At 35.9% G+C, this 26,433-nt stretch overlaps 1 protein-coding gene across 1 annotated transcript; it reads left to right on the top strand.

The window, feature by feature from the left end:
* Positions 1 to 1,561: 1,561 nt before the first annotated feature.
* Positions 1,562 to 24,933, top strand: CLDN16 (claudin 16). The gene is made up of 5 exons (XM_069557753.1): positions 1,562 to 2,063; positions 16,503 to 16,605; positions 19,926 to 20,090; positions 22,958 to 23,149; positions 23,789 to 24,933. Exons 1-5 carry the CDS (start codon positions 1,950 to 1,952, stop codon positions 23,920 to 23,922), a joined length of 708 nt encoding a protein of 235 aa, XP_069413854.1. The 5' UTR covers positions 1,562 to 1,949; the 3' UTR covers positions 23,923 to 24,933.
* Positions 24,934 to 26,433: the final 1,500 nt, after the last annotated feature.

Genomic DNA, 26,433 nt, shown 5'->3' with positions numbered 1-26,433 from the left:
TGTTTGTTGTAGCTGCCTTACACTATAGGAAATTCCATTCTTTGAGGGAGCACTTTAAAAATAAGTATTCTTTTCTCCAATTATTAAGTAAAATAAGACAAATAAAGTAAATAAAAGAATTTGTAATGCACCAACTAATGACAACTACTGACATATATGTATGTATACATTTATATATATATATATGTATATACATACACATAGCCTTGTTTATGGCAATAAATAGACATATTCCACATATGGCTTTACAAAAGCTCTCACATTTATATTTACATTCTCTACTTCTGAACACAAATCAATTAAAGTTAGAAAACAAGAAACTTTAGTCACAAACGTATATTATTTTAATATATACTTGAAGAATATTTTATCAATACTGATTTTAGCCTTTTACCCTAAATATTATAACTGAATCATTAAGTGGAAAAAAGTAATCCCTTCCTCAGCTGTCACTAAAATAACTATCTTGGTAGCTGATTCTTCCCAGAGTAATGACCTATTTCTAATCCTTTTCTCTTGTTCCTCTTTCTCTTTCTCTCTCAGTCTCTCTCCCCCTGTCTTTCTCCTTCCTTCCCTTGCATTAAGACCCACATAAATTGTTTTAAATGTTGATTTACAAATCTGTATTTTAGTGTAGAAAGATCTGTCTGATGATGATTGAATGTTCTTTTAAGTATTTTAAAAATACCACTAGTTATGGCATATTTATCAGCTTTCCTAGGACTCAGATGGTAAAGAATCTGCCTACAACTCTGCAGGAGACCCAGTTTCAATCCCTGAGTGTCTGGAAGATCCGCTGGAGAAGGGAATGGGTACTCACGCCTGTATTCTTGCCTCGAAAATTCCCATGGATAGACGAACCTGGCAGGTTACAGTCCATGGTATCACAAAAAGTCAGACATACTGAATGCATTCCCTTTGCTTCTTTGAGCATTTATACTCAATAAGGCTATGAAATTCAAGTTACCCATGCTATATTGCACACTTAAAATAAATTCTTTTATTCTAGCACACACAGTTTCTTTTTCAAGCATCTTTTCAAACATTGGTTTATGGGGAAAAAGTAATCATATAGGGAATTCTTGGTCATGTTAATATTTACCATTTAGCTATTTTGTCTGACACTATTATAAATGATTTACAGACACAATATTATTTTGTTTTCCCAAGCACGTCATGATGTCTGCTTGTATTAATATCCTCATTTTACAGAAACTGGAGCCCAAGCGCCTTCAGCCTATAAACTTCAGAACAAGGATTTATACCCTGAGCTGTCTGGATTAAAATGCGTACTCTTTCCCACTGAATGATGTCAAAAGGTTAGGAGCCATGGCTCTACCTGGGGCCCAGGTGCTTGGGAACCCTTTATGGGCTGTTCTGCCCAGCACTTTGGAATGCAAACTCCCTTGAGCAAGCCCTTGTTGGCATAGTTTCACCAGTAGCCTGTCTTAGGTAGTTAGCGAATATTAAAATAGTCCTAATAATAAAATAGCGCTTGGTCAACCGTGTAGCCCCCTTACTGAGGGGAGGAGGAGAATAGCTCACTTTCCCTGGAGGGCCTGAGAAAGATCAGTTTACAGGCGTCAGCATGGGGTGTAACCCTTCTTCCTTCTCTCCATCTTGACGCTGGCACGTGCTTCTTGTGACCATCATCTCCCATTAGCCCACGGTCTGTGCAGAAACCATGAACAGGTCTCTTTTTCTCCCCCACCTAAAACACACTCAGTCCTTTCACTGACCTGGCTTCTGATTGGAGGCTGGTTGCTGCAGATAATGACCTCCAAGACCCCTCTGTGGGTTGCAGCCTGTTTGTTAAGACACCTGCAGCGGGGAGCGAGGAAAAGGAAAAGAGCAGTATTTTCAACATCCCCAGGAACCAGAAGCACAGAAGACTGGGCCCAGGGCCAGCAGCTTCCCATGTGTCCTTTCCAGACAGTCTGCTCGCTAGAATGAGGGATCTTCTTCAGTATGTTGCCTGCTTCTTTGCGTTTTTCTCCGCTGGGTTCTTGGTTGTGGCCACCTGGACAGACTGTTGGATGGTGAATGCAGATGACTCCCTGGAGGTAAGAAGTCAGTAGATTCTTTCACTGACCCAAGTCTGTCCAACTTTTCTCTAAGCCCCCTGTCACATTACATTCTAGGACTAGTGATTGTAGTACTAGCCAAAGTGGACAGACTTATTCCTTACTTGGTACTTACTAAGTCTTTACATTATTAACTTATTTAATACACACAGCTCATCTATGGGGTAGGTATTGTTATCCCATTTTACAGATGAGGTAACTGGATAATCTCCCTTTTTTAATAAAGATAAACTCATACGAGCATAATTATATAAGCTTTCCAGAACCACCTCTTCCACTGCTGTGTATACCCAATTGAATAACATTCCAGTAACATCCTTCCTCACAAATAGAAATTTGCTAATCTTGAATATAGCATTAAGGGTAATGTGATAGACTTTCTTAAGAAATGAACACCTAAAAGTTGATCAAGTGATTAAACTCAAGTCATATAAAACCTACCCAATTACTGTGTAATGAAAAAAATGTCCTTTTAAGGAGTTCCCAAATAGGATAAAAAATTCCACGTGAAACCAGATCTTTCCAGTGTGTCCCAAAGTGCAGGGACAGATATGGATTCAAGAAACCCTCTTTTAAAAATGAGTTGCTCTTGGGAATCTAATGTTCGTCCAAGAGATGAGTGAGCGGTTCATATCTGAAAATTTTGTTGTTGTCACTAGAGAAGTTCTGAATGAAGTAATTTTGAAATTTAGAATTTTTTTCAGTGGCTATAAGAATCTGAAAGAGGTAAAAATCAATTCTTCAGAACTATTCATTAGCAAGGCCTCAAAAAGTGTAGGTAAGAAAAAGAAGCTGTATCGGGAACTCAAATAAAGAATATATAGCAACCCACTATGTTCTCCTGTGTACATCCTGAAGAGAACAGTTTACTCTAACAAATGCTGTAACTTTATGAAGTTTAAGAAAGATACCCGAGGGCAAGTTTTTATATTTTCTACTAATTTTATTTGTTAAACTCTCATGTTGGAGTTTCAGATGGAAAGTAATAATCTCTCTGTTTTTCTGTGTATTATTATGTTTCTGTTTTATTTATTTTTTCTTTCTTTTAAATTTCCTCTGACTCCTACATGGCACTTCAAAGCCAATAGAGTTTTAAGTATTTCTTTAGCTAGCACTTGAAAATTATATTTCTGAAAATTGTAATAGAATTGAAATATTATAAAGGATGTCTGTTATATGTTAGTCCAGGGTGCATTGTCTGACCATGCCCATAACTGGTGACTGAAATAAAAAACTCTCCTTTCAACAGTACTCAGAAAGTACAGATAGAAACATTCTGCTACCATTAGCTTGCTAGAATATGGACTGTCAGTACTAGGTGATGAATACAAAAATATGCTGGACTTGAGCACACTTAAAATTACTTTTTTAAAAATATGCAAAATCACATCTAAAAATATTCTTAAAATATTTTCTAAATCAACTTGAAAATCTTTCCCCTTAAGCTGATGGAACTGCTAACTTCACTTGATAAGAAATAAAAATTTTAAAAGGGTCAGACCTTGCTGAGATAGATTGGAAGTCCTAGCACTTAAAGTGTCTCCTTGATTTCATCTCAGTACATACAAACAATCTGCCATCTGTTCTGTGCAAGAACACTTCTAGTGAAAATGAATGCAATGAGCAGTCCAGTTTACTCCCCTCCAGTAAATCCTTGCAAACTTTGGACTATAGTTAGTAGTTCCTAGCTTTTTTCATATATCTTGTACCTGAAATGTATCATAATAAACACTCCCTAAGAAGACTTCCCATTTTAAGAACCTTTAAAATTTCTCTCCAACAGTCTCTTTATTTGTCAATATTTTGTGGATCTCTCATAATAATTGCTCCTTCATTTGGCAACATGTAAAGTCATAACATTTTCCATAAGCGTCAATATGATACTCACTGACAATTATACTGTTCTCCCTCTTTGCTTCCTTCTCATGGATATATATACATATATAATTGGTCCATATTAACAACTCACTTTAAACAACTATTGGAAAAAAAGAAGTTGACACAATAAAAGTGCTTTAAAAAAAAGGCATAGCCATAGAAAATTTGAACAAGAAGGGATATAATGAATTTTTAACTTTGTTAATCTTTTATTGTGATGAAGACATCAAAGTGGGAAAATGGATGCTACAGTTCAGGATAACATAAACATGAAATGTATGCATGTAAAAAGGTGCTCTGCTAATCCTACTAGGGGAGGCAAAGATAAAACAAGAGCAGGTCCTACCTTTCATGAGTATACACTTAGGAACAAAGATGCCATGAAACTGTAATAAAGGGCAGAGGCCAACTCATATTGAGAAAGAAATGAAGTACCAAGGGAACAAAGAAGATAGGCGATTATTTCCTGTCAGGGACATTGAAGCAAGCCTTAGGGAGTAAAAGCCATTGAACAAAGCCTCAAAAAGATGCAAAGGATTTCAAAAAGTAGAAATGGCAGCACAAGTCTTCTGAGAGAGGACAAATAGCAAAAATACAGAACAAATGTGAGTAACAGGGAGCAGGAGGCAGATAAAGCTCAAATACCCCTTTGCCTTACTAGAGAATGCTCAAAATACAACAAAATAGTATTTTGTCTTATTTACACCTGCCCTGAAGAGAAAAGTTCTTTGAGTTAATAAAAAGAATAGATGCATGTGTATGTATAACTGAATCACTGTGCTATATTCCTGAAACCGGCTTAACACTGTTAATCAACGGTACTCCAATATAAAAAATAAATAAATAAAAACATTAGGAAAAAAGCACATGGGATTGTGTCGCGCACAGCCCCAAGTCAGGCAGCAGGGGTCCTGAGCCATAATGCTGCTCCTCCTTCATTCTTGGGCCACATGTGTCCTGGAAACACTGCAGTGTGACAAGAACTTGGGTTTTGAGATTTTTGTAGCCTGTGTTTGCATCTTAACTGTCTTCTACTGAGCAAGTCGCAGCTCGTGTCTTGGGCCCAGTTTCCTCAAGTATGAACATGAAGTCGAATTCAGTTGTTTTAAGGTCATTTTCAGTCTTATATCCTTCAACATCAGAACTCCCTGGCTATGACTCTGTCTAGAGACATGACTATGTCTTCCAGAGAGATGGCCAGCCAACACAGGAGGACCAATGGCATCTACGGCCTCCCCAGAAATTTCCACTAGGAAATCTAATGCTAATAGTCTTCCTTTTTCTGTAGCTTCATATGTTCTTTCTTCTTGTTTCCCACTCTCCTTCCATCCGTATTTTTTTCCTTTCTATTCTTCCTCCCTCCCTCCTTTCTTTCTCTTTCTTCCTCCTCTCATTTCATTCTCCCCTTCTCTTTTTTCCTCTCTTTTAAAAAGTCTTTTATGCTCTACTTCCCTTTTCATCTTTTTTTCCCTCCCCTACTCTTCTACTTTGTCTCTTTATCCCCTCTATTTGTGCTTCCCATTTTTCTTTTCTATCATCTATCATTCCACAAATGCTCTTTGATACCTATTGTCTACCTGATACTGTAGTGGGTACACGTTATGAAAGAGGATGAGTCTTGGATCTTCCTTACATTTCTCCCAGCGTATTGGGAGAGACAGAAGGGTGAGCTGATAGACACAGTATGCTATGGCCAGTGAACGCTGTGATTACAGGTACCTCTGAGTGGCCAGCTCACTCAATCATGAATAATCAGTGAAGGCTACCCAGAAGTATCCAATCCAGACTAGAGGAACAGGTGAAAGGGCCAGAAAAAGAAGAGAATATTGCAAGCACAGGATATGATATAGGCAGGGATCTAGGTATGAGAATGCTGTATGTTAATGGCTTTGGACATATTTCAGCATGGAAAGACTTTCCAGTGTAAGGAAAGAATATAGGTACTGGATCATCAAGGGATTTGTGTTCATGTAAAATATAATTCTTATATGAGGCTTTTCTTTATCTCAGTTGGTAAAGAATCCACCTGCAATGCAGGAAACTCAGGTTTGATTTCTGGGTTGGGAAGATCCCCTGGAGAAGGAAATGGCAACCCTTTCCAGTATTCTTGCTTGGGAAATCCCATGGACAGAGGAGGCTGGCAGGCTACAGTCCACGGGGTTGCAAGAGTCAGACACAACTGATCTAAACCACTACCATAGATCTTATATCATAGACAAAAGTGGTTCACTCTAAGCAAACATATATATGTGTTTTAGAAAAATCCATCATTCTGGCTAATGTAAGGATTAGAAAAGGTAAAATGAATTACAGGGAGACCAATTAGGAAGCTTTTGCCATAGAACAGGAGGACAACATTGATAATCTAAACTAGTGTGGCACCAAGCATTAAAAGTTGTGAAGATACGGGAAGCTAAAGAACTTGAATTGGTGGGATTGATAATTGATTGCAAGGCTGATGCACAAGGAGAAGTAAAATTTGAAATCCACTTTCCTGTTTTGGATCAACGGAAGGAAGGATGGAATCATTCACCTCGACCTTAAATGGAAGAAGATTAATCTTTATGCAAAAGTTATTAAGCAGAAATGTTCCTACACCATGCCATTTCTTTTTCACTTAGATTGTTGCACAGCACCTTGTGAGGGCCAGAGAGGTCATGCTTTCTGGGTGGATGTTTACAGGTTGAACCTGATGTTGGAAGGACCTGAGATGAAATCTCAACCTGCCAGGCAATAACTGTGTGAATTTAGACAAATGTTTTTATAAAACCACATTTCCTCTCCTATAAAGGAAGAATAATGATATGCACATCATAAGTGTCTTGTGAGGGTTAAATGAGCCTATGTATCTAAAGTATTTACCACAGTACCAGGCAAATATGAATCAGTCAATGAATGTTAGATATATTATCATCTATCTGCAGTTTATTGCTTTGTTTTTGTTCTGGAGGAGGAGATGACATTTTGTAGAATGTTCACTGAAGGGAAAAATATGAGATTTAAGTTCTGTTCCTATTTTCTTTATTGATTCTGTTGGACAAATTCTGTTTATTTCTCTGAGCTGTTGGTTTTTCCATTTTAGTTTCTATGATTGTTCCCTTTTTGTCAAACTAGGAGAATAAGGCAGAGAATAAAGACAAAATAGCATAAGTATTCTATAAATGCATTTTAAAAGAAAATAAATTGTGAATTAATAACATTATTAATATGTTATTATGTGTAATTCTTCATTATTCATCAGTTCAGTTCAGTTCAGTCACTCAGTTGTGTCCGACTCTTTGTGACCTCATGAATCGTAGCACACCAGGCCTCCCTGTCCATCACCAGCTCCCAGAGTTCACTCAGACTCCTGTCCATCGAGTCCGTGATGCCATCCAGCCATCTCATCCTCTGTCGTCCCCTTCTCCTCCTGCCCCCAATCCCTCCCAGCATCAGAGTCTTTTCCAATGAGTCAACTCTTCGCATGAGGTGGCCAAAGAATGGGAGTTTCAGCTTTAGTATCATTCCTTCCAAAGAAATGCCAGGGCTGATCTCCTTCAGAATGGACTGGTTGGATCTCCTTGCAGTCCAAGGGACTCTCAAGAGTCTTCTCCAACACCACAGTTCAAATGCATCAATTCTTTGGTGCTCAGCCTTCTTCACAGTCCAACTCTCACATCCATACATGACAACAGGAAAAACCATAGCCTTGACTAGACGGATCTTAGTCGGCAAAGTAATGTCTCTGCTTTTGAATATGCTATGTAGGTTGGTCATAACTTTTCTTCCAAGGAGTAAGCGTTCTTTAATTTCATGGCTGCAGTCACCATCTGCAGTGATTTTGGAGACCAAAAAAATAAAGTCTGACACTGTTTCCACTGTTTCTCCATCTATTTCCCATGAAGTGATGGGACCAGATGCCATGATCTTCATTTTCTGAATGTTGAGCTTTAAGCCAACTTTTTCACTCTCCTCTTTCACTTTCAACAAGAGGCTTTTGAGTTCCTCTTCAGTTTCTGCCATAAGGGTGGTGTCATCTGCATATCTGAGGTTATTGATATTTCTCCTGGCAATCTTGATTCCAGCTTGTGTTTCTTCCAGTCCAGCATTTCTCATGATGTACTCTGCATAGAAATTAAATAAGCAGGGTGACAATATACAGCCTTGACATACTCCTTTTCCTGTTTGAAACCAGTCTGTTGTTCCATGTCCAGTTCTAACTGTTATCCATAGTGAAATTGAAAAGTAGCTTCTCTACAAAGTTACTGGTCTCTCAATTATCAAAAATAAAAAATGTTTTCACAAGATTTTTTTTTAATTTTTCAGTTCAACTTTTCTTAGTTATTTACTGAGAAGATCTGCTATATACCAAGCAATGCTATGATTAAAATTTTATGACCTCAAATGAAAGGTAATCCATGTTTGGATTCATTTTATCTTCATAACCAGATTTCCCCTGGGATTTCCATTTGCATTAATGATGCTACAATTCTTTAAGACATAAGACAATTTTCAGAAATAAGACAAGCATTAATCATGCTACAATTCTTTCAGATATAAAGTAAATATTTAAATTACTATAACTAGCATATACTCTGATTATTTCTATACTAGTTGTACTTTCTAACTGATTCCAATTCCTTCAGCAGACATTCGAGGCTACAAATACTCTTTAATTTGCCTCATTGTCTCCTACAGTTCTTAGCACCTCCTTCTAAATAATGCGAACTTAGGAGGTATTTGTTGGTATAAACCGAATGGGTACCTATTATGATACTTGACACACTCACTAAAAGAATGAATAAATAAATGAAATAAAATATGAAGTACTATTTGGAAATCTCACATTGAATAAGAAGTATCTCTGTAGAAAGATCATTATTTTTTCTTAGGCAAGACTTTTTATCTTGTTGCAATTTAAATTTTTCCAATATGTGGATCTCGTTCCTCTTTTTAATCAGATAACAATAAAGATCCAGTCCCCTGAGATGTATAATAAAATTAGTGAAGAGAGTATTCCCATCTAGAAAATATAGCCTTTCTTCCTGGTGCTTCAAAGGCGGAAAGAAATGAAAAAAAGGAGAGATATAAAAGGAAATTAATATTTTATAATAATTCACTCAACATAAATTGTGATCTCTGTCACTGGATAGTAAATATTGCAAAATTAAGATACCATTCTTTCATAAGGAAAACATTCTAAAATGATTAAATATATGGCTTAAATTAAACAATACATATTACAATGAAAATACTTATATAGTCCATATATGTAAATTAGATGATATTATCATGAAGACCACAGACATTATATTTTACCAACTAAGTTTGCATTGTCCCATTCTTGCCATTTATAGCTTTAGCCAGTGCTTCACAGCTAAGTAAGCAGAGTTAACCAAACGTATTTTAGCAAATAAATTCATGGTATGTAAATGGAGTAGAAGGGAAAGATGACATTTATTAAGTTTATTTTAATCTTGCTTCCTCATCCTTATAAATACCTGTCTTGTGTTCTTTTAGGCCCTAGAATAGTAAGAAAAAGAAAATAAAATATAAAAATTAAAAGTTCAGAACTCTAGTATGAAAAAATTCAAAAGCCATGTTTGTTCAAAGTGAAAATGTTTCATGTTTTAGAAAACGTTGTTTACTATAGTATTATTAAAACTTTTGCATTTTAATAAATATATTCAAGTAAGTACTGGAAACCAGTAAGTTGCATCTTCAAAATTGCAATACACTAGCATGAGGTTGGCAAAGTGGTGTGAAACTATAAGTTTCTATTTTATCGTGGTTTTTAAAAGAATATATCTTCATGACTTATCCCAGTTTTCTTTTGGCTAGTGCATTATTCTTCCTATATTTTATATTTACACATAAATCCCAATTCATATGCATTTATAACATAATGCATAGTGAAAAAGAAAAATCTTGTTTGATAGTGGTCAGCCAAGGATAAATATTTACTAACTTGCTGTGTATAATTACTACATATGAAAAATGTAAATTAAAGTATTTTAAGTTTGTCTCTTCTCAAAAGATGTATAAAATATATAGAGGCAAGACACACACGCAAAACTGTAGTAAAAAGAGAATGTAGGCAAAATTGTGTGTTGCTGCTTGAAACACAGAGTGATGAGAAAAGAGAAACTGGCAAAGACTAGGATAGAGATGCCTTAATGGGAAACTGCTAAAGAGTTTAGAATAAGAAATCCCAGGATTAAGGAATTAATTTTTGCCATTATATACTCAACTTCCCCTGTGGCTCAGATGGTAAAGCGTCTGTCTACAATGGAGGAGACCTGGTTCGATCCCTGGGTTGGGAAGATCCCCTGGAGAAGGAAATGGCAATCCACTCCAGTACTATTGCCTGGAAAATCCCATGGACAGAGGAGCCTGGTAGGCTACAGTCCATGGGGTCGCAAAGAGTCAGACATGACTGGGCAACTTCACTTTGACTTTCATACTCAAATGGAAGAGAGATTATCAATCTAGTTTCCTTAAGTCTTGTCTATGTGGTATCCTGTTCATCCTTACCACCATGGTAAATAATTTCCAGAGTCAATTGAGTAGATAGGGTCCAGGCTGACATCCAATCAGTATAAACTCCTAATCTCAGTAATAGTTCTTAGACTCCTGGATTTGACTTTTCTACTCTATCCAGTCAAGCTGAAAGGACATATTAAGCATCAATTGTACATCTAATGTTTCAGTAACCATTTTCCATGGCAAATTTGAAATGAGAGTTAATGTGTATGGATTAAAAATAAATTGACAAATATTTTCTCTCAGTAAATATCTACTGAGCATCTATTATACACTGAGGAGCAGGGGTTGTAAGCTCCTTGAAGCAAGCTGCCATACCTGTCTTGGTCATTGGTGTATCCTCAGCATTAGCTGGTTGACTGACATGGGGCAGACATTGAATGAATGAACATAGTCTGAAAGACAGACTCGGGAGACTGATGCACATAAATGCATATGAAAAGGTAATGCAACAGTATAAATGCTATAGAAATATGGAGAGGTTGCTGTGGGATCCAAGAAGACATTAACTCCAGCTGGAGAGACTGGGAGAATCTCATGGAAGAAGGCATACTTTTGAGGCAAGTTTTCAATGATAGGCAGAAATTTGAAGAACCACTCAGTTCTTGCTAATTGTTGTTACATGGAACTAGGAATTCCTGGTGGCCAGATTGGCCAGAAATCTGTACTCTTATAAAATCTTTATGTTTTACTGTTGGCAAATAATACATATTAAGAAATTTATGCTGGCTTCATATTTGTGTCTTGTACTTTTACTGTCACACCTTGGGTAAACTGACTTCTCCTCACTTCAGGATCAACAGCTATTCATTGAAATGATATAAAAATTCATCAAGTATCAAGACTGCCCTAGTGGTCCCATGGATAAGGCTCTGCGCTCCTCACACAGAGGCCATGGGTTGGATCCTTGACCAAGGACCTAGACCCCACATGCCGTGACAAAGATGGAAGATGTGCCACAGCCAAATAAATAAATAATAAAAATAAAAACCCTTTAAAAATAAAATTAAAAAGTGAAAAACAAACCAGGGAAAACATTATTTACAGAAAAGTAAATGCTTTCTTTTTGCAATCGCCCTCTATGTTGTTTATCAGTTTAACTTTATGGAGGCTTTCAATGGCTAAGTCAAAGATCTTTCTTGGCAAATGTCACATTACACTTGAAAATATGTGGGTTATTTTCAAGTATCTCTGATATTGATTTATATCATAATTCCACAGTAATAAGAGAACAGGCTCTGTAATGATTTCAGTGCCTTTAGACCATGAAATTTTTGCTCCTTGTTTTACATCCTCAGATACGTTCCAGTGTCTCCTAGCTTGCAGTCTATGGGAACTTGAATAGAGTTTGTATTCTACTGTTGTGTAGAAATTGTATAAATCTTAATTGTGTTGAATTGGTTTACAGTGCTTTTCAGATCTATTCTATCCTTCTACTTCTCTCTAGATTCATTCTGTTAATTTTAGAATTTGATATTGAAACTCCAACTAAAAATCTTAATTTATCTACTTAAAAGATAATGGTAGCATATAGTGGCACTACATGTAACCTTGTTCTGTATTTTCCAAGTCTTCTGTAAATGTGTTATCATACTTTTATAATTAAAAAAATAAAAATTGATATAAATAAAAATTACTGCTTTTATTTTATATATTATCTATTAATATATGGATCACATGTTAACAGGACAAAGCTTAAATCTGGAATTGTCCATTTTGGACAACACTGTGAGATAAGATTATAGTTAATGTTGTTTTAGCCCTTTCAATTCTGTTCATTTCGGTCGCTCAGTCATGTCCGACTCTTTGCGACCCCATGAATTGCAGCACACCAGGCCTCTCTGTCCATCACCAACTCCCAGAGTTCACTCAAACTCACGTCCATCGAGTCCGTGATGCCATCCAGCCATCTCATCCTCTGTTGTCCCCTTCTCCTCCTGCCCCTAATCCCTCCCAGCATCAGAGTCTTTTCCAATGAGTCAACTCTTCGCATGAGATGGCCAAAGTACTGGAGTTTCAGCTTTAGCATCATTCCTTCCAAAGAATACCCAGGACTGATCTCCTTTAGAATGGACTGGTTGGATCTCCTTGCAGTCCAAGGGACTCTCAAGAGTCTTCTCCAACACCACAGTTTTGCCCTTTAAGAAATATTAACCATAATATTTTAAGCATCAGTCTGCTTTACAAGAACCTTTTCTTAAAACTTTAAGAATTATAGAGTTGCTTGCCTTCCTCAGAGGGTAAAGAATCTACCTGCAATGCAGGAGACCCAGGGTCAATCCCTGGGCTGGTAAGAGCCCCTGGAGAATGGAACGGCAACCCACTCCAATATTCTTGCCTGGAGAATTTTATGGACAGAGGAGCCTTGCAGGTTACAGTCCATGGGGTTTCAAAGAGCCAGATACAACTGAGTGACTAACACTTTCACTTATCTTGTGCCTTTTAGAGAGTTCTTAATAAGACATTATACAACAGAAGGATTAGTGAAGACTCTAAATTTTAGGCAAGGAGGGCTTTCCTAAATGTGATAAATAACCTACAGTCTTTTAACCTTGTTTTTTTGTGCACAAAGGCACCTTTAAGAGTGTCTCCAGTAAGTGCTATATTAACACAGAAGTTTAGTTAATTACAGCCACTATTCTCACGTACCTTGACTGAGTGTGAATACCAAACAATCTAATATTGTGCCCTAAAGCATTAATACCTAATGAAATTGGATTCCTTGTTTCCCCTAATGAGCTCATTGCTTTTCTAAATACGGTTATTGCAGGTAAATGATCAATAGCCTTGAAAAATGACAGCACTACTGGATTATTTTGGCAAGAAAAAAAATACTTTTTAGCTTAAAATAAGTATCCTCAAATATATATTTCATCTCATTTTCTAAATACCTCACATAGAATGACTAAATTAGATTTCATTAGTTCATTTTAGTAGCTGAGTTAGCAGGAAATTGGAGATTATTAGTCAATCTCTGATTATTAGAATAGTGACTTCAGGTCCACATAACCTACTTCAGGTTGTAATGAACCAGATCCAGTGTGTTTCTGTTCATTCAGACTCCAACCAGTAAAAGGCTATGAGAAGGCTTTTTTTCTGTTGTATTATGATAGTTTAGTACAAACCATCTCTACTATATCCATTTCCCCAGGCTGCCATAGCACATTACCACATTTTGTTGACTTAACACAAGAGAAATTTACTCTTTTGCAGTTCTGGAGGCCAGAAGTTTGAAGTCAAAGTGTTGGGAGGGCTGCACTGCCTCTGAAGGCTCTTAGAAGAGAATGAATGCATTCCTCGCCTCTTCCAGCTTCTGATGACCTAGGCATTCAGTGACATGAGGCTGAGCCACTCCGAAGTCCACCTCAGTGGTCACATGACCTCCTTCTCTTCTTTCTGTCTCTCCTCTGCGTTTCTCTTCTTTTTTTCAGAATTTAAACTTTTTATTTTGTATTGGAATATAGCCAATTAACAATATTTGGTAGTTTGAGGTGAAGAGGGAAGGTACTCAGCCATACATATACATGAATTCTTTTTCCCCCAAACCCTCCTCGCATCCAGGCTGGCACATAACTGAGTAGAGTTCTATATGCTATACAATAGGTCCTTGTTGGTTACTTATTTTGAATATAGCCTCGTGTACATGTGTGTGTCTCTTATAAGGACACTTGTCACTAGATTTAGGGCCACCCTGGTAATTGAAGATGATTTTATCTCAAAACTCTTAATTTAACTACATATGCAAAGTTCCTTTTTCCAAATAAGGTCCCATTCACAGGTTTTGGGGTTTAGAACATGGTCACATTTGGGGCCAGGTGTTGCCATTCAACCAATTACATCTACTTTTCTCAACTTTCCTATGGTTCATTAGTAATGCTGAACTTAGTCACTACTCAGGTTATTATGATGTTTAAGTACTTTACAAATTTTATCATTTATTGAGCAAATCACTTGTACTATGTATGTTTTGTAATTTTTAATTCTTATAGTCACTTTAGCATTAAAGTGAAAGTGAGGTCACTCAGTCGTGTCCGACTCTTTGCGACCTCATGGACTGTAGCCTACCAAGCTCTTCCCTCCATGGGATTCTCCAGGCAAGAGTACTGGAGTGGGTTGCCATTTCCTTCTCCAGGGGATCTTCCTGACCCAGGGATCGAACCCAGGTCTCCAGCATTCCAGGCAGATACTTTAAACTCTGAGCCACCAAGACAAGGAGTTTGAGGTTCAAAAAGGTAAGATCTTGCTCAAAGAAACAACACAAGTAATGAGTGTCAATTTAAAGTCTGTTTTGTCAGTTATAGTTTACATTTTATGTGTATATAACTTTGGGCTTCCTTGGTGGCTCAAACAGTAAAAAGTCCGCCTGCAACACCGAAGACCCAGGTTTGATCCCTGGATCAGGAATATGTCCTGGAGGAGGGAATGGCAACCCACTTCAGTATTCTTGCCTGGAGAATTCCATGGACAGAGGAGCCTGGTGGGCTACAGTCTGTGGAGTCGCAGAGTCAGACAACTTAGCAACTAACACTTTCATTTTTCATATAACTTTGTATGTACAAATCCTCCTTCAGAAACATATATTAGATTTCATAAGATGAATTTTCTGTATTAAATTATTAGTCTCTGTGGTGTCTCAGATCAGATGTGTGTACAAAGTCACTTCAGTAAAGAGTCTGCCTGCAGTGTGGGAGACCCGGGTTTGATCCCTGTGTCAGGAGGGTCCCCTGGAGAAGGAAACGGCAACCCATGGCAGTATTCTTGCCTGAAGAATCCCACAGATGGAGGAGCCTAGCAGGTTATAGTCCATTGGGTCGCACAGAGTCAGACACGACTGAGGGACTTCACTTTCAGCCAGTAGTGAAGTCTTATTTGCTGCACAAACAACTTCAAAGCAGAACATGGGGCAGGGAGTTTCATAGCACAGTTATCCTCTGATATAATTTTATTTTGCAAATAAAAATGTTCTATATTCCTTTCTTCTCCACATCAGTTATAATCTCCCTGCCTTTCATTTCTCTTCCCACTTTGCTCTGTTATTTATTCTTTCTTTAAGGAAAATTTTAAGCTTTCATTTTCCAAGATAATTTTTGGTTAAATCTTACTAAACTATTCCCAGATTGCCAAAATAATGTGAATCTGTAATTGAATCAGAATAAGCAATCATATTAGCTCTGTTCCATATGCAACAGTTCTGTCAAGAATACTTGAAAACATTTCCTGTTGGCATGTTTATAATTCTAGGAAATCTATTTTGACTTACAGCTTGTAAAGTATGAGAAGTTTCAGGACACTGCTACCTTTTAGCTTTAAAGTGGATATTTAGAATCATCTGTACAACATTTCTAAGTAGTAGTGGTTTACAGCTGTCAGGTTTATGAAATTAATGTTCAGTTTGTTTACATCCACATCATAGCTTAAGCATTTGTAGTCTGTCAGTCGAGCAAGGGGGAAGTCATGTGGTCTTTATATTTCATTTATTGTTGTCTTCATGTATAACTTTCTTTGACCATTATTTTAAATCTATGAATTTCATGTATAATAACGTGTTTCTTCATGGGATTCATCTTCATGATGAAGAAAAACTAATGTACATTCCTAATAGATTCAAGATGTCAACAGTGATCATCTATTGTTATATTGATTTTTTTTTTTTTTGGTGAGTAAATGTCAGCATAGCAAAATGAAGTGCTGCCAGATTAGATCGACTTGAAGATGGAGCCAACCATAGGCATCTGAATGTGTTTAATTCTGATTTTATCCATCTTCAGCATGACTTACTCCCCCTCCACTCCCAAATCAGGAAATAAGTTTACTTTCTGTTGAGAAAAGTCTTTATTGTTAGTGCTTAAGAGAAAATACTCTAGAATGTATGGTGTTTGTTGTCAATGAAATGTGTGCAGTGCTTGTAAGCACTGTGCTTTGCTATTAGTCTCATAACAGCCAAGTTCTTCCTTTGATCAAGGTAAACTGAAGTGTGTCTGCCTGGCTGTTTCACATATTGTCTTCTCCAACATCTAGGTGAGCACAAAATGTCGAGGCCTCTGGTGGGAGTGTGTCACAAACGCTTTTGATGGAATTCGCACCTGTGATGAGTATGATTCTATACTTGCTGAGCACTCCTGTACGTATGCCTTACACATCCCTCCTTGTCAGGGCAGGGAGACCAAAGGAAATTGAACTCAGGTTTCCATGATGTGTTTTTGTCTTCTACTATACTATAGTAAGGTTCTGTTCAGGTCTAAATGTTTCGATTAAAATTTTAGCTTATTATTTCTGAAATGTGAATTGAAGCATTGTTAGCATATTTAATCTTTTCCCATCTATTTATAAATTCTTTTAGGGTAAAATTGTTACCTTATTCAGCTCTGCTATCTCACAAACAGTCTGTTATAGTGCCTTATACACAGTAGGCTCTTAGTAAACAATTAAAAAATGAAATTAATTCTTTAAGGGCAGTGATTTTTATGATTAGAGTTGATAGGTTAGATGAAAAGATTTCAGAGAAGTCTTTTAGCAATGACTTAGGTCAGATAGAAAATTTACAATATTTCAGTGAATGATTTGCTAAGAAAGAGAGAAGGTCGAGGCAGAGGGGCAGATACAGAGACAGAAGGATAGGGCGACAAAGAGATAGGCAAAGAGACACAGACTGTGGGATCAGGGAATGAAAAAAATTCAGATATGTGACACATTCTTAGCAGATACAAAAAGCCAGTTCCTTCATCTTCTCTACCTTTAGCTTTAAATTATAATTAGGTGTTAACAAGGCCCTTGTTTCTATGAATAGAGACTTCACAGATTGAAAAGCCTAATTACTGATTTCTCTCCACTCTTCTCCATACTATTTATTTATTTACTTAGAACATCAAATTGTGCTAAAGTACTGGTGTAGTCACTAAATTAAATTTGTTTTAGTCTCTTTCAAATAAAATGATGGGTGGTGGTACAACATGGCAACTTCTTTTCTTAAGATAAATGAAAAGTAAACCCTTAGAATGTGACTTTTCCCCAGGACAGCTATTTCAGTCCAGGAAAAAGCACTTAAAAGGAGTTGCACTCTAAAAACAGCATTCTCTGCCATTTAGGATTTGAGTGACTGGAATACTTTTTAACATAATTCATAAGGCTTTTATTTCACTTTTTTGGTAAAAAAAAAAAAATCTTTTATGTTTTCTCTTTTTCCTTGCACTAACCTAGAAAGAAGCATGATTTAGTCTAGGAATGGACATTTGTGTTCATGTGAACACTAGGTTATTCTAGAAATTCAGGGCTACGTTTAGAGCTGAGAAGAACATAGAAAGATACAATATTTCCAACTTTTAAAATATTGCTATGTATATTTATGCAAGAAGAAAATAAAATCATTCATAAGCCTACTACACAGAGAAAGCCACTGTTTGTACTTTAAAATGGTCCTGTATCTTTTGCCTATACTACTTCACATTTTCCTCTTGATATATTTTTATCTATTACTTTTTAAAAATATCCTGAAAAATCTCTTAATATTCTTTAAAAATTCTACCATATGCTTAAAGACAAAAGAAATAAAAATCTGTTCTAAGAAACTAATGAGCTGTATCCTCTAAGTTAACGATGTTACCTATAAGAGAGTAGGATTTTATTTTTAGTCTTTGATATCTTTTATACAATCACAATTAGATCAGCTTTCTCATTGCTCTGGCCTACTTAGGGTATTTAGACTCAGAGGCATTTTTTAGGACTCTGTTGATACTGTTAGTCTGAATCCATCTCACCCCTTCAATATTCTGGTAGCCCAATCCCAGACAGTCTGCAAAAGGAGATTCCTGACGGGCCAGCATTAGCAACATACTTGCAGAGCTGCCTTCTTGAAACTGGATTAGTTATATGGTTATTGGGTGACACCACAGGAGTGAGTCCTCAAGTTCCACGGAGCGTCTGAAACACACTTTGTATAGGAGTTTAGGTCAGACAGGGGAAGACCAGGGCCCACAGTGATTTCAGGGCACTCTATCCAGATGACAATCCTGGCCCTGTTGACCTAAGTTTCAAAGGAGACTTACAAAACTTCAAGGGAAATACTCTAGAGTGTGGGACCACTTGGTCTGGAGTGCTGAACAGGAGGCTTATTTGTATATACCATTTGTGGATCAAGGAGATCTGTTGAAATATAAAAACTATCAACCTAACAAGTTACATATTTTTCTCTTTCTTCAATTTTGAAAAAAAAATGAAACTCAGATTTGGCCTAAATTTGAGTCAAATTTTTAAAAATATCATCACTTTTTGATATCTTAAATATTCACCTTTTAAGGTATAGATTGATTTTATGCATTGATTTCCTCTCTTAGAAGGATTACGAAAATATTTTATATTTGAAATGAGGAAGATTGGCCACATTTTTACAGGCAGTCTATAACTAAGTAGGCCCTAAAGTGGTCTCATCATTGGGGAAAAAATTATTTCAATAAAATGAAACCCCAAATCACTATGAAAGTAAAATAATTACTATAACATCAAAGCAATAAATTTTATTACTCCTCTCTACTAGCCAGCTAAAGTACCAATAGTTCCGACTTCAGATAATTAATCCTCCATTAGTGGTAACATTATCCTAGTTTTAATTTAGTATCACTGGGACTCACAATTGAGGAAACTTTCACAGTTGATGTTCCCATTACAGATGACTGCTACTATTCCACTTCTATTTACCTGATCTTCTCTTTTCTAGATTTTCTGCCAAATATTCTCATTGGTGATGGCTTTAAAATATGTGCAGTTGACAACACAAGGTGGATAGATTAATGCAGAATGTTGGCCAAGAGGGGTCACAACATAAAGGAATTAAAAGAAAATATGATTCTGGCTTACAGAAATAGTCTACTTAATAACAGAAGTTCCTTCTTCTAAAGATCTGCTGATGGCTTCCACCTGAATTGGCATGAGACATCTGGAAATATTTTATTCTTCTCCTCTATATTAAAATTTAACCAATTATTTACACTTTTTCAATAAAAATTAAAACAAATATAGTGATTAATTATTTACTGAATATTTATTGGATATCTTTGGAAGAAGAAATACTCTACTTTCAATATAGCTTTCAGCTAATACTTGTGAACAAGACTCATTCCAAACAGGAGGCAAAAAGAGAAATAGTTATTTAGTCTCTGCCATATGCCAGGCATTTTGCTAAGAGGCCAACAGGATCATAATAAGCAGTGGTTAAACAAATAATGTTTGTTTAAACAATTAATGTCAGTAGTCTTATAATACTTTTGAATTTTATCAAAAAATTAAGTAAGAGTATTTATTTTCAAGTTCATGCACGTTTAAAGTGTGATTGTATTCACTGGGCATGTGTTGACGTATGCAGTTGTTTTTTTTTCTTTGGTGCACCTCTATGTATTAACATGTCTCCTTCCTCTGATTATGCTGAAACCACATGCTCTAATCTTCTAGTGAAGCTGGTGGTAACTCGGGCGCTGATGATTACTGCAGATATTCTAGCTGGATTTGGATTTATTACCCTGCTCCTTGGACTTGACTGCGTGAAATTCCTCCCTGACGAGCCATACATCAAAGTCCGCCTCAGCTTTGTTGCTGGAACCACATTACTAGTAGCAGGTACTTATCTGGACTAGTGATGGGGAAAAAGATACTCAACTAAGGTTTTGGGATGAAGAAGGGTGTTGTTCTGAAGGAGTTCATTTTAGGATCATATGTGACTTGCTTTTCTAGAATGAAGGAATAAGGAGCACATCCACCAACCCTGCTTTCCTTAGTTTTGTAATTAGATATTAATCTTTGGCTAATATCCCCAATCAAGGTTTTTGATGTCCTCAAACAATTTTTAACCACTTAAAAAATATATAAAGCTTTAAGTTTTTAAAAACTTTTTTGGTGATTATTCTTGAAGTTAAATCCTAAAGTAAGCCCCAAGCTGCCACCACCTTGCCTGTACACATCCTCACCAATTCTTTGCAATGACCTAAGTTGTATCAGATGACACCACCCTTATGGCAGAAAGTAAAGAGGAACTAAAAAGCCTCTTGATGAAAGTGAAAGAGGAGAGTGAAAAAGTTGGCTTAAAGCTCAACATTCAGAAAACGAAGATCATGGCATCTGGTCCCATCACTTCATGGGAAACAGTGGAAACACTGGTCAGACTTTATTTTTTTGGGCTCCAAAAATCACTGCAGATGGTGACTGCAGCCATGAAATTAAAAGACACTTACTCCTTGAAAGAAAAGTTATGACCAACCTAGATAACATATTGAAAAGCAGAGACATTACTTTGCCAACAAAGGTCTGTCTAGTCAAGGCTATGGTTTTTCCAGTCGTCATGTATGGATGTGAGAGTTGGACTGTGAAGAAAGCTGAGAGCCGAAGAATTGATGCTTTCTAACTGTAGTTTTGGAGAAGACTCTTGAGAGTCCCTTGGACTGCAAGGAGATCCAACCAGTCTATTCTGAAGGAGATCAGCCCTGGGATTTCTTTGGAGGGAATGATGCTGAAGCTGAAACTCCAGTACTTTGGCCACCTCATGCGAAGAGTTGACTCACTGGAAAAGACTCTGATGTTGGGAGGGATTGGGGGCAGGAGGAAAAGGGGATGACAGAGGATGAGATGGCTGGATGGCATCAGGGACTCGATGGACGTGACTCTGAGTGAACTCCAGGAGTTGGTGATGGACAGGGAGGCCTGGAATGCTGCGATTCATGAGGTCGCAAAGAGTCGGACATGACTGAGTGACTGAACTGAGCTGAACTGAACTGAAGTTGTATCAAGTTCTATATTAGACTTTTCTCATGTGCCAACTCATATGATCATATCTGTAACAATAAACAAGTATGATCTTATCTTTACTTAAGCAGAGAATAAGTGGATTTCTGAAGACATAAGTCAAGCAAGACTAAAAAACAATAAATCAAGATGCACTTTATATGGGGTTTATTAGTGAAACAGCAAAACTGATATTTTCCTGAGGTCAGCCATTAATTTCAAATTAGTCATCCTAAATAAAACCCAGTGTCTTTCTTGGATTATAATGCAAATTGAGAGTAAGTGCACTATGAAAAAACCAAAATGTAGGAAAATTGAAAACCATCTTATTTTTTGATAGCAGCAAACAGTCACCAAAGCAAATTTAAGTGGGAACCTGACTGGGACGTGAAGGGTAAATTGATGAGAATTTTAAAACTAGAAATACTTGGAGATATGTATATATGTGTAATGTGGGACTTTATGCCAGTTAACTTAATCTGTCTCCTTTTTTTGGTCTGCAAATTAGGGTAGAGCCCCAGCAATAGTATCCATTCTTAATTGTTGCTGTAAAGATCCCAAAGTGGGCAGAGTAAGCTCATAGCAGAAAGTCTCACCCATCACATGGTAAAAAATGGGACCTCCCTGATATTTTCACACAAGGCGCTAAGGATCCTTAGCTTGCACTAAAAAGTCACAATAATTTATTAGTTTTTTTTTTTCTTTTCAAAATATCTATTCCCATATCCAGCTTAGTGAAAACATAAACCTTTTGTATGTAACAATGTACTTTATCTAACAAATTTAAACATCATTTAATGCTATGCAATTTTGTTCTAGAATTCTTTTTAAGACATCACTAGATAATCTACTCTATTTTTCATAAAATATCAAAACTAAATTTAAAGAAAAATAAGTCAATGAAGAAAATTCCTGCAGGAATGGCTAAAGAGATGACTGAATTAAATCACCCAAGATGACCAAAGCCTTGGAATTACTATTTGAAATTAGTATGACATCTGTTTTAACTTAAAAAAAAAAAAAGAATTTTCATGCTAAACCTATATGTTTCAGTATTATAGAAAAGATATAGTAATTTATGTCCTGTATTCTAAAGGTTACTATGTGTTCACAATCAGGTCCTTCTTAAACTTGTTGCATTAAATAATTGTGAAAAGAGTGCAATGAAATTGTGACTTAAATGGAAATCACAGACTTACTAGGAAAAAAGGTGAGAGTTTCTTGGGGGCTTACAGATTTCAGAAACACTATTTTCATATATCTTTTGTTCTACAACTGCCCATGATATTTTCTTCCATCTGAGCCCTGACATGCAATTTATACCTGTAATTTATACATGTGAAAGGACTCTAGTTGCATCATTTCAAACCAGTCAATTTTCAGAAAGACAAATCTGTGAGGATTAAATTTTATTTGAAATAAACAAAATATTTAGTCTGTTCTTACATGGTGGGTGTGGTAGATAAATTTTCAATTTCTACTTCAGTTATTTGTTTTTATCCCCAAATCACTAAAATTACAGATGCTGATTATGTAGTTGACGTAATTTCAATCATGGGTCTGGGTGGTGGGTCAGGGGAGTCATAGACTACTCTTAAATACAACATGATAGAATACTCTTAAGTACAATACAATAGAATAACTTAATCTTCTTGGATTTATATTTGGAAAAGACATGAATTATTTTTAGCAATTTCCATTTCTTTCAGGTGCTCCAGGAATAATTGGCTCTGTTTGGTATGCTGTTGATGTTTATGTAGAACGTTCTTCTCTGGTTTTCCACAATATATTTCTTGGCATCCAATATAAATTTGGTTGGTCCTGTTGGCTTGGAATGGCTGGTTCTTTGGGTTGTTTTTTGGCTGGTGCTATCCTCACATGCTGCTTGTACCTCTTCAAAGGTAAGGACAAAATAAAATAGCACACTTCCTTGCCTCCAGTGTTATTTTTCCCAACCTAATGGAAACACATCTCACCAGCCCAAAGTAATATTGATAGCTTGATACTTATCTATTACCATTAGAGATTTCCATTGTTCAAGGACAACTGACTTGTAATACTAGAACCTTACTATCCAGTTAGAGATATATTTGTTGAAAAAGGTGGGGGGTGGGGTGGGGAAAGCAGATACAGTTGTGTTCAATACCCAAATAGATAATGATTATTTCAATGTGTCATTATCTTATATATCTCATTTCACACAACCGACTAAATTTATATTTAGAGTTAAACAGAGAAGTAGATGCAGAGTCAAATCAAATGTACCCTTGTTGTTAAAGAATGTAATGTGTTACTAAAAAAAAAAACTAGGAAATTTCTCTTTTCATAAAAAAAATAAAAAGGAAATTACTTGGCTGAATTTTAAATCTAAAAGCAACTTTTAGATTGAAACTCAGACTTTCTTCTAGGGTTCTTAGATGATTCCTTCTTAAAATATTTATATTCTTGCCTCTTTGAGAGAAGAATATATAACTACATTTTCCCAAAATTTACTGAGCCATAATTATTTTTATATCACTATGTTTATCTCTCCCAAACAGATGTTGGACCTGAGAGGAGCTATTCTTATTCCGCAAGGAAAGCCTATTCAACCACAGCTGTTTCCATGCCCCGGTCACATGCGACCCCTCGAACACAGACTGCCAAAATGTATGCTGTCGACACTAGGGTGTGAATTGACATGTATCAGTCTGTATATATATTGTTTAACTAATCAAGTGAGTTCAAATTAACCAAATAGCAGGTCTATCCAGGATCAGACATCTAGGCCTCAAGTCCAACTAAATTAATTGCTCAGCTTACTCAAAAAATTAGAGTCTCCTATTGCTTCTCCTCAATTATTACTTTCTTCCGCATTCTTTTACCATCTCTCTTTCTCTCTCTCTCTCACACACGCACACACTTCCCCTGTATTTGATGATAAGGTTGCTGGGATACAAAACGTTTGTTGTGATTTCTATATTGCTACTAGAGATAGTGACATGGTGGTATTAAAATGATATGACTCTTTTTAAGAATGGACAGAAACTTTCAAAGGAGGCCAGAGATTCTAATCTTTGAAGGGACTGACAAGCTCTTAGCTCTTTCCCTGGCTTTTGGCTCACTTTTTGTATTCTCCACTGAGTGAGTTATTTGATAACTCTGAAGAAGATGATTTTTCCAAATTCAAACCAGTATATCAAAGCTTACCATTGCTCTGATTCTGTTAAAATAGAAAAAGAAAAGAACAGCTCCGTGTACCAGCCACTGGTGGGAGTTAAAGATGAAAAGTGCCCTCTCTATGCTCTAAATGTCAAAAGCAAATGCTGAATTAATACCAAATTAATATCAGAGTCAGTGCTGCCTTTCTTCCTCATTAGGAACATAAGAGATCTGTGTATTATTTTATCACTGCTCCAAGTTTGCTTGTATATTGTCAAACATTAAACCACAGCAGTTAATAGCTAAACCAGGGAGTTTGCTTAGTATTGATTACTTGGGCATCTAAACGCCTTTCAAGAATGTGCCATATTAGAATTCACTGGTTCAAGTGTCCTCTCACCACTGGATTCTCAGTACCCAGCAAAATAGCCAACATATGACAAAATGCAATAAATATGTTTTCGCTTGAAAGCAATAAAGGCTTACAATTCTCTACTGAAAAAAAGTCAATTTTCCTCACAAAATGTGTGCTTTTCGAAAAAAATAGAGCTATATACACATTTAAAGATATCAATGAAAGATTGCTCATGGATTTTACTCATATACATAATATAACCATTCTTCAATTTTTAAACTGAAGAGTTTTTTTAAAGCTACAAAATTTTAACCTTAGTTTTTCTGCTTCCTTGAAAGTCACATGAATAGCATTAATAGTCATGCAGTACCTTAACAGATTATAAAACCAAAATACTCTGGAAAATGGGAATACAGTTGTGAATTTCTGAAGCCCTCAAAAGAAGTGTTTCCAATTTAAAAAGCTAGATAATGTAAAAATGAGAAATAACATCTTGCTCATATATCCTTGAAAATGATGTTCATACTTCACAAGCATCTCTTTACCAATATCTCAGGAGAATTACTAATCTAATCTTAGAATTAAGAGTGATTGATTCACTTTCACTTCATGGATATTATTGACTGTTTAATTGACATTTAGCAAAATTAATTATTATATTTATTAATTATATGGATTTTATTCTAAGCATTTTAAAATTTATTCTGTGTTCTTTTTACTCAACATTGGCATTTAAATTTTTTATTCCCACATTTATTTTATGATTTATTTTCTGTCATGTTTTGTATATTCTATTAAGTCTCTTGAAATATTTCTGGGAAAAGGCAGCGTAAAATTAATTATGATTAGTTAAATTTTAGAGATACAAAATTTTCCCTCCTGAAAGTTTTTGTTTCTATGAGGAAATATTTCAGAAGATTATGGAGATAATTAAAATCTATGACTGTTTTGAATTTTTTCTCAATAAAACCATTTTTGCATATCCTAGGAAAAATATTAGTAACTTTTTGAAAATTCCCTTGGGAATCTTTATTCCTAATCTATAGTAATTCAATGAAGCACCCCCAAATAAAGCAGCTAGTGAACAGCAAAGCAAATGTCAAATTGTGAAGAAGCAATAATTAACCAGTGATAGATCAACATGCTTGGAAAGAAAAAATAATATAAGCCCAAAATATATACACATCTGGTTATTAGATTGAAATATTAAAATAGCCCACTCAATCTGTGTACTATAATTTAATTATGTCCTGTTAACTGTGATAAGAAAGAATAAAAAATAATAAAATGGAAAAATAAAAAATGTATAAGCAAAAAAGATTTAATAAAAATTTATAAATTTATACAATTTATAAAATCTTTAATATCACATTTTAAACTGGAATTAGCCTTTTGTTATTAACAAAGTTATACGTGTGCATTGTATAATAGAAAGTTGGAAAGCACAAATAACCAAACTTTATCTTACTAAAATATAGTGGGACCATATGCTCTCTGCCTATATCACTACTCCTAAAATCCTACTGAACATCTGCACATTCTTCCAGATATTCTGTTTATGCATATATGTACGAAGATAATATATTTATTTTTTAAGAGTGCATTCCATATGTGTGGCTTTTTAATCAAATTTTCCTCCATTAATTATCATAGTCTTTTCATAGCAATAACTTTTCATCTTACCTAACA

The sequence above is a fragment of the Ovis canadensis genome, chromosome 1 (genome assembly GCF_042477335.2).
Source record: "Ovis canadensis isolate MfBH-ARS-UI-01 breed Bighorn chromosome 1, ARS-UI_OviCan_v2, whole genome shotgun sequence".
Taxonomy (NCBI): Eukaryota; Metazoa; Chordata; class Mammalia; order Artiodactyla; family Bovidae; genus Ovis; species Ovis canadensis.
The sequence above is the reverse complement of the archived record's forward strand: the minus strand, read 5'-3'. Positions and strand labels throughout refer to the sequence as shown.

Bases quoted from the DNA above. Each gene is read 5' to 3' on its own strand.
- CLDN16 (XM_069557753.1), top strand. From the start codon at position 1,950: ATGAGGGATCTTCTTCAGTATGTTGCCTGCTTCTTTGCGTTTTTCTCC. The intron at 2,064-16,502 runs GTAAGAAGTCAG...TCCAACATCTAG, and splicing joins ATGCAGATGACTCCCTGGAG to GTGAGCACAAAATGTCGAGG. The intron at 16,606-19,925 runs GTACGTATGCCT...CTAATCTTCTAG, and splicing joins TATACTTGCTGAGCACTCCT to TGAAGCTGGTGGTAACTCGG.